Source organism: Vombatus ursinus, unplaced genomic scaffold, assembly GCF_900497805.2.
Source record: "Vombatus ursinus unplaced genomic scaffold, bare-nosed wombat genome assembly UNPS02014870.1, whole genome shotgun sequence".
Lineage (NCBI taxonomy): Eukaryota > Metazoa > Chordata > Mammalia > Diprotodontia > Vombatidae > Vombatus > Vombatus ursinus.
Window position 1 is genome coordinate 4,931,859 of NW_020954648.1, and position 12,189 is coordinate 4,944,047.

The 12,189-nt window shown below is 37.6% G+C and overlaps 1 protein-coding gene across 1 annotated transcript; it reads left to right on the forward strand.

Moving 5' to 3' along the window:
* Nucleotides 1-1,526: 1,526 nt before the first annotated feature.
* Nucleotides 1,527-11,572, forward strand: AGBL3 (ATP/GTP binding protein like 3). Its single transcript, XM_027842250.1, has 4 exons — nucleotides 1,527-1,628; nucleotides 2,344-2,460; nucleotides 3,423-3,483; nucleotides 10,712-11,572. Exons 1-4 carry the CDS (start codon nucleotides 1,611-1,613, stop codon nucleotides 10,924-10,926), a joined length of 411 nt encoding a protein of 136 aa, XP_027698051.1. The 5' UTR covers nucleotides 1,527-1,610; the 3' UTR covers nucleotides 10,927-11,572.
* The last annotated feature ends 617 nt before the right edge of the window (nucleotides 11,573-12,189 follow it).

Here is a 12,189-nt window from a genome sequence, read left to right on the forward strand (position 1 = left end):
TGAAGCAAGGCTGGGAAGGGGAGGGTTCCAAAGGAAGCCGGTTGCCAGGGTAACCAGAGGTGTAGTCGCGGGCACCCAGCGGAGCCACCTCATAGCTCGGGGTCCAGATCCAGGGGCTGGGGTGGGAGCAGAACAGCTACTCCCCAGGGCAGGCCCAAGGGGTTGCTCCCAAAACTGTGAGGGACTGGCAGGTCAAGACACCCAGGCAGGGGACCGGGACCGGCCGTGGAGTGAGAAAGCAGCAGCATAGGCGAGGTGAGAGCAGGAGGAGGGGACGGGCGAGCGGGGCGGGGCAGCCTCCTCCAGACCGCCTTCTCGCCTCCAGGCTGCCGGGGTTGGGGGTGGGGGGGAGTTCCCACGGTCTCTGCGCAGGCGTGTCGGAGAGTAGCGAGCGAGGACCGAGCCGCTGTAGGTGCTGGGCGCTGAGGCTTGTGGGTGTGGTCAGCTCCCTCGAGAGGAAGCGCCCTAGGCCAGGGGAGGCCTTAGGGGCGCAGAGAGGTCGAGCGGGGCTGCGCAGTTTAGTCATAACCCCCCAAAATGAACCTTGAAGATGCGTCCGCCACGTATAGTCCAGGGGCAGACTCGCTCACGCTTCCCTAGTTTACTTAAATGAAGGAATATTATTAATTAGGGGTATCAATATCCCAAGTTATTTAAGTTCTACGAAGTGTGGGGAACTGGAAGGGACATTAGAGGTCGTTGAGGCAAACCCCTTCATTTTACAGATGAAGAAACTGAGGCCCAGAGATGTGAATTGACTTGGCAGAAGCCAAATGTGTATGGAGAGCCTAATCCATTGCCCCTTTTCACTCTGTCAGCCCTCCAAACTGCAACTTTGTATGTTTTGCAAGACGATACGAATCAGCAAAGAGCCACGGACACAGTAGCCCAGGGGTTTCTAGACTTGGGGTCACTAGAGTGCGGAAGACCTAAGTTCAAATTCCATCTCCACCATTTGTTAGCTGGGTGATTATGGGCAAGTCGTTTCACCTGTCTTGCCTCAGTTTCTTCAACTGTAAAATGCGTAGGTGTAGTAGCACCTACCTCCCACGGTTATTTTCGGGATCAGATGAGGTCGTATTTTTCAAGCTCTTAGCACATAACATAGTAGGCACTTAATAAATTCTTGTTTCCTTCCTTCCTTCATTGTTATTCTCCCCAAACTGAAGCTTCAGCTTTTGGATCGCTAACATTTTGTCCAGGCCTTTCCTACTTGTAGTAGAGCTTGATCTGCAAATTTCTCAGGCTCCTTGATGGAATTCCTGACCTGGACTAGACCTAGTACTAAAACACAATCATTGATTTCCTGAAGAGGAGAACAAAAGTCACCAAATACCAAATTTGTATTTTGGTAAAGAATGATGCTGCAAAAAAAAAAAAAGTTTCAATTTCTTAATATCAACCAGGTATCCTCTAATAAAACATAAGGAAACTTGAGGTGTGGGGAGGAACAGAAGACAGTAAAGACACTTTGATCATTTTGTTTCCACTCTTTTCACAGTTATGGAATGCTAAAATAGGTATGAGATGCAGCTGTCGGAAATGAGTAAGCAGTTGATGGTGGTGGGTATCTGAGCGCAGTGGAAACTGGAAGAGATGTCAGTGTTGGAATGCTGAAGCATGTTGAGGTATTAGGGGAAGCACAACACAGAACAAGTCAAATAGACTAGTGAAACTAAGTGAATCTATTTATCTAAGATGCCAGAAGGCAGCCATAGCATATTCCCTTCTAACATTAAAATGTCAGAAAATGGAATAAAGTAGCCATGAGAATCCTTGGAAAATGTTTATAGCTCAAGATTGTATTCCTTGACTATCCTGACAAATATGGTAAAACTTTGACTGACTCCAGTACTTAAGGAAAGAATAGACTTTTGATTAATGGATTTCTGATTGATTCAATATATAGTGTACTCATATAATTTTCTGTATTTTATATTAATATAAATGCAATTTATTATTTGATGATTCAGTATGTTGCAGTAGGTTTAAGTTATCCTTTAGAACAAGTTCTTGTATAGTACTACAAAGATAAGGTATGGGAGATTGGGAAGAACCCAAGACTTTACCAAGGAAATTGCATTTCTCATAAATCCCTCATATGAGCTTATTTTGTTGTGATGTGCTTCTTTCCCTCCAGCATTTCTCCCCAGTTGAAGGGAAGAGTTAATTGAATAGTTCAGTTATTTGGGTTCTGATTGAGTGGATACTCAGTTTTCATTATTTAAGTGTATTTAAAGGCACCGAAATAAGAATGTCCTGTTTATAATTTATATTATTTAATATTTATTATAATAAACACTTCTAGAGCCACAAAATAATTCCTTAGAAATTGTTTTGCAGTTTGCCTGTATGCAAAAAAAAGAAAATTTCAGCCTTGCACATTGGGAAAAAATGTCAGAAGAGTCAGACAAAGATGAACAGCTCACAGATCAAACAACCGGTGATGAAGATGAACTGGTATGTTTTCTTTTATGCTACTTGGTTTTTGTAAAGCTCCCTAATGTAGCCTGCAAATTCTGAACTTAGTTGTTTTTATGAGTACTCTAGGATTCTTTATATGAAGCAGTGAATGTCATAAATACTGAAGTAATTTAATATTTAAATTGTTAAAGAATGCCATATGTTGAAAATGGTACATTTCAAGCACATGGAATTTGCCCTACCTAAAAAAAGAACATATTTAAATAAATCTATGATCTCATCACTGTGGATTTTCCCTCCACTAAAGTAGATCTCAACTCATCTATGCCTAACTATTCTGTGTTCTTCTTGAACTCTTGACTATATCTTCCCATAAGTTCACCACAGCCCCCCACCTCAGTAATCTACTAGTGGCCTGAATTGATGATATTATTTTGATTCAGTACTCTATCTAAGAAATTCTAGTTCTTCATTAAGATGTGGATATGAAATTAGGATTCATATTTCAAAATAATTCATATCCATTTAATTTTACACATCAAGTTTCCATCTTACATATCATCATAATAGGTTTACTGTGCCTTTGAGGTCACAGCGGACAAGGACTTAAATAGGGAAAGTAAAGAAACAAAAACATGGCTTTCTTTTGTAGTTATTTTAAACAGATAAATGCATCTGTTTTGCATATGTAAGCGATTTACTTGACTCCATTAAGTTAGAAATGATCATGCAAATTATGATTCTAAAGTAAACATGAAAAAAATGTAAAATCTTTGTTTCCTTTGCCACTATCATTCTTCTTCGTAATTTTAACCTTGTAATATGTTTTGCCGTGATTCCACCAACTTATTTAAACTTTAGTCTGTGGGTAGTACATTCAGCTGCACTGCTGCCTCAATCAGTTCTTTGATTTCCACCTAGCTACTACTATAGTAGGATTGGTGATACTTTTAGGCTTTTGGATTTGTTTATGTTTTAAAATAAATCTCTTGTTTTAGGATAGTGATACCTTTATGAAATTTGTAATCGAAGATCTCCATCGGTGTGCACTGCTTACAGGTTTGAGCTCACAAATTCACTTTTGATTCTGTTAATGATGACATTCTAAATTGGATGGAAAGTAGGAAGTTCTAGAGAAGTCGTAGCAATAGAGCATGTGGGGAGAATAAAATGAAAAATGGGTGGGAACAGACAGAGAAATTTGAGGTTCTTCTCATTTATTACCATGGTATAGTGGAAAGAATACTGGATTCAGAGTCAGTTGGAGGATCTGTGTTCAAATCGTGGCTGTATTTCTTTAGAATTAGGTCTGTGTGACTTTGGGCAAGTCAAACATCTCTGGCATTAGTTACCTCATTTAAAATGAAGAAATTGCAATAGATAATGTCTGAGGAACCTTCCAGCTCAAAATCCTACAATTCTATTACCATGATAAATGAGAATATTTTAGTGTACAGGCATACCTTGTTTTAAGTAAACTTTGACATATGGAATTCTAAATTAAAAATAAAATAAGGGTTGATTACTTTCTTTTTTAAATAAACTATTCCTATATTGGTAGTTTGACTTAATTTACAAGATACCAGCTACACATATCTTTGTGGAAGTACATGATAGTAGTAGTTCACGTTTATGTAGGTTTTCTGATGCAATGCTGCTTATAATCCTCTGGTTTTATCTATAATGTTTTGTAAATTGTCATGTACCCCTTGGCAGAAACATTAAATTTTGCTGGCTGAGGCTATTTCTAAACTTTTTTGACTAATGACAGGTGCCTGCTGTAGTAATTATTTTATATTCTAAAGTTTCCTAAGAAATAAAGAATGCCCCTAAAAGTCTTAGTGCAATTTTAAGATATTAAAGCTTTAATACACTAATAATCAAAGTAAAAGTAAATGTCTTTCCTTTTATCCATGTCCCATTTTTTAGTGTCAACAGATTTTTTTTTTTTTTTTTTCAAAATAGATCAGGGAACTACTATGGTCTGGTGTTGTAATCTTAATCTTTTAATTTAGTGTTGACTTGACCTTTGTTCTAATCAATGATCTCATTACACACCTGATTCTGAAACGACTCCCACCCACATTAGTAACAGATCTTTTAAGATGTTCTTGCCGCATTCAATGCCTTTTATTTATCTTCTTTAAGAGAATATATTCAGGCATGAGACTTCTAAATAATTTATAAGGCTTTAACCTTTTTCATGTAATAATCTTTGCAGCACATTTTTTCCACCATCTTCTCCTGTCCTCACCTTTACTTTGAAGTCACTTAGTATTAAGGTGTCTGTTGACTTGATTTGGAAGACACTATCAAATTCTTAGTCAGTGTCTAAACCAGATGGTGGTGCATAAGCTTTGTGGAGGTCTGTTTGTCAACCTTTATGAGCACTCAAGATGAAAGGAGCAAGTGTTGTGAAAGATGTTCGTGACATCATAGATCTGTAATTAGAAGGTACCTCAGTCCATTCTGAGGTTCTGGACCATCTAGTCAACACTTTCACTTTTCAAATGATGAGAGTGAAGCCCAGGGAGATTAAATGACTTTCCAAGGTCACTCAGGTAGTAAACATCAGACACAGAATTTGAACTCTGATCCTCTTGAGTACACAATCAGTGATCTTTCACACAGTTATTTGTCCTTTTCTTTGAGAGCTCTATTAAACCAGCACTGCCAAGATGTTCACTTCTCCAAGAGAATCTATGAAACTTCTTTGTGTCTCCTGGTTTTGTTTTTGAAAATGTCAATGGGGCATATTTCAGTTTCTCCAGTAGTGTATCAATTTAGTCATTGTCTGAAGATCTCATGGTAAAAGTAGAACAGTTAGAATTAATGTCCCTAAATTTTCTGAAACTTCTAATCTACTCCACATTTGTATCTCTTATGTGGCATCATGATTATAGAATTAATCACCTAGTAGTCAACCTATTGATTATCCCCTCTGTACTTACCTGAGTTGGTCCTTAGATAGCAGATACAGTCTGTCTTGGGGACCGCAAATGAAGTTTTTCCATCCTGATAGAACCTACAAGAGCCTGCACTCTGTTGGCAAAACCATTGAAAAGCTTTGGCTACCTCCATACTACAGTTAAGATTTTTAGCAGAGGGGAAAAGTGAAGCTACAGAAAGATTGGCCTAAAAGCCAACTAAGTCAGATCATCCTATGAACATTTATGTTATGTAAAATGGAACAGTTACGAGCATTTTCATAGTATTTAATCACCATTGAAAAGTGGGGTTACCGTATTTAAACTGCAATCTTAACATATACAATATGAAGTATGTGAAATAGAAGTACTTTAAGAAAATTAAGTTGGAAAGAGCTGTTGGATATCTCCAAATACAAATGAAATATGCATTGGAGATGACAAAATTTAAAGGTACATAGGGATCAAGTATCAAAGTATCTCAGAAAAGGGAAGATTATGTTATTATAATGGGATAGGCAAGAGGCAGTGAGCTTCTGAACCAAAGTGGTGGCTATGTGAGTGGAAAAGAGAAATGCAAGAGATGTTGCAGAGGTAGAAGTAACAAAATTTGGGAACTGATTAGATAGGAGGGGTGAAAGAGGGGATGAATCCAGGATGACTCCAAGATTACATATTTAGATGACCTCAGCAGAAATGGCAACCTCTAGAACATATATGCAGATATTAGGGATAGATGATTAGTTACATTTTAGACATTCTAAGACAGAGAATTTGTTGAGAAGTCCAGGTGGGGATATCCAAGAGGTAATTGGAGGTATCTGGAGTTGAGAAGAAAAGAAGGGCAGGGCTGTATAGCAAGATTTAGGAGTCATTGTGTAAAGTTAATTAAATCCATGGGAACTGATAAGTTCACAGTTATCTCTAGATCCTGACAGTAATTATTTGTAGCAGTGTGGCCATCACCTATGGAATCTACCCACCCCACCCCCAACCCCCACCATCTGCCAATGTGTGAGTATAGGTTGAGGTGATCGAGCCAAGCAAGAAATAGAAAAGAGAAGAGAAATCTCTAGCCTATGTTATAAATCTCCCTATGCATCTCTGAATTCTTCATGTTCATCATTTCTTAATAGTGTAGTAATATCACATTAAATTAACTTACCATAATTTATTTAGCCATTCCATAGACAATGGGCACCTACATTCCAGTTCTCTGCCATCACAAAAAGCGTTACTATATTTTTGTGTATATGGGACCTTTCTGCCTTTGACTTCCTTGGTATATATGACTACCAGTGGACTCTATGAATCAAAGGAAATGGATATTTTAAACACACTTTAAGCATAATTCCAAATTGCTTTCTAGAATTGTTAGACCAGTTTGCAGCTCTACCAACTGAGTATCTGTCTTGGGCTACTAGATGGCATAATAGATAGAGTGCCAGGTCTAATGTCAGGAAGATTCATTGTCTTGAATTCAAATCTGGCCTCAGATACTTACTAGCTGTGTGACCCTGGGCAAGTCACTTAACCCTGCTTGCCTTAGTTTCCTCATCTGCAAAACAAGCTGGAGAAGGAAATGGCAAACCTCTCTGATGTCTTTGTCAGGAAAACTCCAAATAGGGTCACAAAGAGTTGGACGTGGCCGAAATGACTGAACAGCAGCAACACCTCTCTGTGGATTGGAGAGTTTGTTTAAAGACAGGATGCCAGCGCCTTTGCAGACACAGATGGGAAGGAAGTACTGGAGAGGCCGAAGAGGATGAAGAACTTTATGGAAGTGGAGAGTTAGTCTGAGGAAAGGAGGACGCCTATTTGTTATAACCAGGAAGAAGAATGATGGAGAAATGGTAGAGTAGAAAAAGAAATATTTAGGGGTCAAGAAAGGGCTGATGGCTTTGATCTCAGGTGGGGTTTAAAGCAAAAGATGTGAGCAATATCAGGAACTTGAGGATAACAAAAGAGTCTTGGAAAAGCTATTTGGGGAGTGTGCTAAAGATAAAAAGAATGACCAAGTAGCAGCAAAATTAAACAGTATATATTAAATTAGATAATGTTAATGTGTCGTGTGGTAACCTGGAGGCAGTGTGGCATATAGTGGAAATATCCTTGGATTTGGAGTCAGAGGACCTGGGTTCCGATCTCAGTTCTTCCACTTATTAACTATGTTACCTTAGACAAGTCATACAACTTTAACTTCTCTGGGCCTCAGTTTCTGCATATGTAAGATTAAAGGGTTAGACTAGATGACCTATACAGTTCCTTCCAATAAATCAACACAATTATTTGATTCTCCAGCAACACTCAGAAGTCCTCTTCCAGGGAATAGAGAAAGTAGTTCATGGGAGTGGTTCCTGGTTAAGGATTAGCACACCTGAAAGTTAAGAGGTTGAGATTAATACAGGTTAAGGTTTCATTGATGTCACTGACCCTGCAGTAAAGGGAGTCAAGTTAATAAATGGAGTTAATGAATTGAGAGATGTTAAGAGATTGGAGAGCTAGGATGGGGGGCTAGAGGGAGGTAAAGAAGTAGAAGGCAAAATGCAAGTATCCAAAATAGAGAAACTGAGTTTGATATTTCAGAGTTCCAGAGTATGACCACCGTTGGTTTGTGGTTGATGCAGAACATTGCGAACATTGATTAGGTTGCATCAGCACCTTAACTGCATTGGGGTTTTTGGGAGTATTTCCCCTTTGAAGGTGCCCAGTCTCCAGCCAGAAATACAGCTTTTCAGTTGTTTGCATTTTAAGGTTTCCATTAACTAGATGTGGAGCCACAGTTGTACAGAATACCTACAGTTTGCCTTATCTTTCTTTAATAATAGCCAAAATTTATATAGCACTTCAAGGTCTACAAAATCCTTTACTTAATCATTAGTATATTTCTGAGGCAGTTATACAAGGCTTTATGGGACCTTGTTGGGCCAAAGACATATTAAAAGACTGTTAAGAATTGGGGGAAAGGAAAGAAAAGAACTTTTTCCTCCGAGGTTGTTTTTTGTGTTTGTTCAAATTTATTTGCATGGGGGATATAAAGCATTTTGGGGACCTTTGATAAGACTGCAAGTGGGTCAGACTTACACAAATCTGTAGGATTCCTTTAATACAGTCCTCCTAAATTTAGATGGGGGCATATGATTCCTATGAGGAAATAATGCAACGTCACATGAATTTTCTGATCCCAGGTCAGAGTGAAGCTTTGAAAGAGATGTTTCCTTTGGTGACTAGGAAATACAAGTTTAAAAAAGAGAGAGAGAGAGAGAGATTTAAACCCGAGGGTACCAGTTAGGTACAGTAACTCTATGTTACTTAAGAGTGTGGTGTCTGTGGTGAAGAATTGTCTTCTGGAGAGGAAACACCCATTCTAGTCTGCAATGGTTCTGAGTTACAGGCAAGACCTATTGTAGGAAAAAAAGCTGCTAAGGGATTTTTCTTTTTCAAATGATAGTGTGTCTGGACCTTGCTTTTCTAAAAGAGATATAGCAAAAGGCCTCTGTGATTTCAGTAAAAGAGCAATGGCAGAGTCCATTCTTCTTAAGATGAGAAAGTAGCTCCTCAAATGAAGACCATGCCTGATGCCAGAAGCTGGCAGCAGAAAGAAGCTCCATGAAGAAGTGCCCAAAGGAGCCACACCTGCCAATGTCCAATACAGTGATGTCAACAGAGACCATTATTACTGGATACTGCACATCCAGCAGAGAGTAAATCAGCATACATTTCTTAAGTACCTACTACAAGCTAGGCACTGGGTATACATACAGCAAAATGAAATGATCCCTGCCTTCAAGAGCTCATTCTGCTAAGGGGAACAACATATATGAATATAAACATATAAAAAATATAGACAAAGAAAAAGCAAGGTGATTTGGGGGCAAGGGGAGCCGTTCACACAAGATGAGCAAGGAGTATGAATGGCATGAAAAGTGCCACCACCTCACCTAAAGATATATTCCTGAAAAGTTGTATGTGGATAGAATTTTAGAATTAAAATTATATTTAAAATGAAATGAAATATTTACTCTATATAGGCATACCATAGTGAATTTTTTAATTAAAAAAACCCCCCTCGCATCTTTTTTAAGAAAATGAATTTTAAATCTAGAAATCTAATTTCATTACAGTATTACAAAGAATAATTCTATGTAACAGCCATTTCCATTTGTTAATAGAGAGGTTCATCACCAGAAGGGTAGCCACTAAGTGAAGAATTTTTTAGCCATAGCAACTCATCAGGCCGTTTGCTAAGTTGTGGAGGGGTTTTGATCTGCATTAGTGCAAAGACTGCTCATACCGGTGAAATGACAGGCCTTTTAAAGAAATTTTTGGTGTATAGAAATAATGAAGAAATCACTTAAATTCTTTCTTTGCAAGGAATAAAACTCTTTTAAGGTGGTTTCTGTTCACATAATAAATATAATAAAACAACTTATTTTATTGTGTGCTGTTTGTAGTATGAGGAAAAAGGAAAGGTAATCTGTAGCTAAGCTCCTTAAACTTCTGTTCCATTATCAAATGGCATTTACATCCTTCTAATTTCTCCTTGATTCAAATATCCTAATTATATAACAAAACCAATTCAAAATTTGAAGCTACAACAAAAACAAAAGAACACACAAAAAAGATCCAGGGGGCTTGTGAGTAAGAAAAAGGAAGAGTTGTGTACCTGATTTCTTTTCACTTTTGAATTCACTGTGGAGAAGCAGGTTATCAGTTCATTTTCATTTTTGTGGTAATAACAGTTCACATTCATATAAGCATTAAAGTTTGCAAGCAGTTTATGTAAAATATCTCCTTAGTCTTAAAATAATTCTGCAAGAAAAGTGCAAACCTCGCCCTCTCCCCACCCTGTCCTTCCCCTGGCCCTCATTTTTCAGATGAGGAAACAGGCTAACAGAGATTACATGACTTGCCCACGGTCTCCTAGCTAATAAGGGTATGTCTAAAGCAGTATTAAATCGAGATCTTCTTGACTCTGAGTCCAAAACACTATTCGTAGCACTTTGCTGACTCTTGGATCATCCAGACTAAGAATGTAATATCCAGCAATGTATTTACTTATTTTACCATAATTCCATTACACCATAACTGGGATGCCTTATAGAGTTGGTAATAAAATAATTTTTTCTATATTAAGTTTGCTTAAAATTAGGTACATCTGTTTACCAAAAAAGTAATATTTGGTAAATAAAAGGTGTTATGCAAATGCCAAATAATTGTTAATAATTTTGGTAGAGGAAAAACTTTGTTTAATGAATTCAAATGATATTGAAGAAACAAAGGAAACTTAAAACATGAACACTTTTGTGATTTTGTGTTTGCCCCCAATCAGCCCTTTGCTTGCATTTGCCTTCTAACAGATGCTACTGGTGACCAGTCTTTACCTCGGACTACACAGATTTTGTTGGAATATCAGCTAGGGAGATGGGTACCACGTCTTCGTGAGCCCCGAGACCTATATGGTGTCTCTTCATCTGGTCCACTGAGTCAGACACGATGGCCATGTCACTGTGAAGTAGTTGAAGAGAAAATCCTGCACATTGGTATGTCCTTATCAGCTGCATTTAGGATATAAAGCATAGCAAACTTACTTTACCAATCTAAGGAGATTCATGACCAGAAAAGGGATTGGGAAGCTTCAGCCACCTCTGGATATGGGGCTTAAAATGTGTAAGAAATTTGGTAATCCTGCGTATTTGCGACCATCAGTGCTGTGCTCTATATTAGCCAGACCAATACTCCACTCCATAACCTCACACCCCTCCTCCCTTCTCCCCCACGCAGATAGAGACTTAGCCATAGTTTTTGGGTACTACATGGTTCCATTCTGATTCAAGCAATATACAATAAATTGGTCTCTGAGACAGGTGCAGGGGTAGGAACTTTTAGAGCTTTGACTAACAATCACGAACTTACTTAGCCTCTGTACTTAAAGCTTTCTCTTTTTACATTTTCCCCCTTATTCTCTTTGTTATTCTCTTGACCATAATGTTTGTTTCCAAGACAAATGCCTTTCTTGCCAGCCCAGTCAGTAATACTATAGAACTTTGGAAAGCAGTAATTCAATTAATCACAACTTTCCCTCTTCTTACCATATATAAAGGCTAAATCTGTCCAATGCTAACACATAAAGGGTAGGTCTTACACTTTATGAATGACAACTGATTTTACTGGTGCTCATAGTTCCCTAGCTAATGAAGTAGGTTCATACCAAAAGAAAAACATTTGAACTTATTACAGTAATTATTTTCATGCAAATGGATAGTTCTAAAGGGCTTTCAAATATTTCTTAATTGGGTTGAATATTTTGTACTCTTGTTTCATGCACAACTCAATTTAACAAACTATTTTTACATAATAATTTTGTTGTATATTTGAAAGTAATAGAATAGTAGATTTGCAGTTTCATGTACAATCTTCTTTTTTGTTGTGCTATATTATGGAAATGCTTGTTTTATTCTGTAAATTAAAAATAAAACTAAAAATTTTAATATATTTCATTTCCCCCCAATTACATGTTAAAACAATTTTTAATTTTTTATAAAGTTTTGACTTCCAAATTTTATCCCTCCTTTCCCCCTCGAGAGGATAAACAATTAGATATAGGTTATATATATATAATCATGTAAAACACTTCCATATTAGTCATTTTGTACAAGAAGACTCAAATAAAAGAAAAAGAATGAAAGAAAGAAAGTGAAAAATAGAGTGCTTCAGTCTGTATTCAAACTATCAGTTCTTTCTCTGGAGGCAGATAGTATGTTTCATTATTTTGGAATTGTTCTTGGATCATGGTATTGCTGAGAATAGCTAAGTCATTCACAGTTCTTTATCAAAC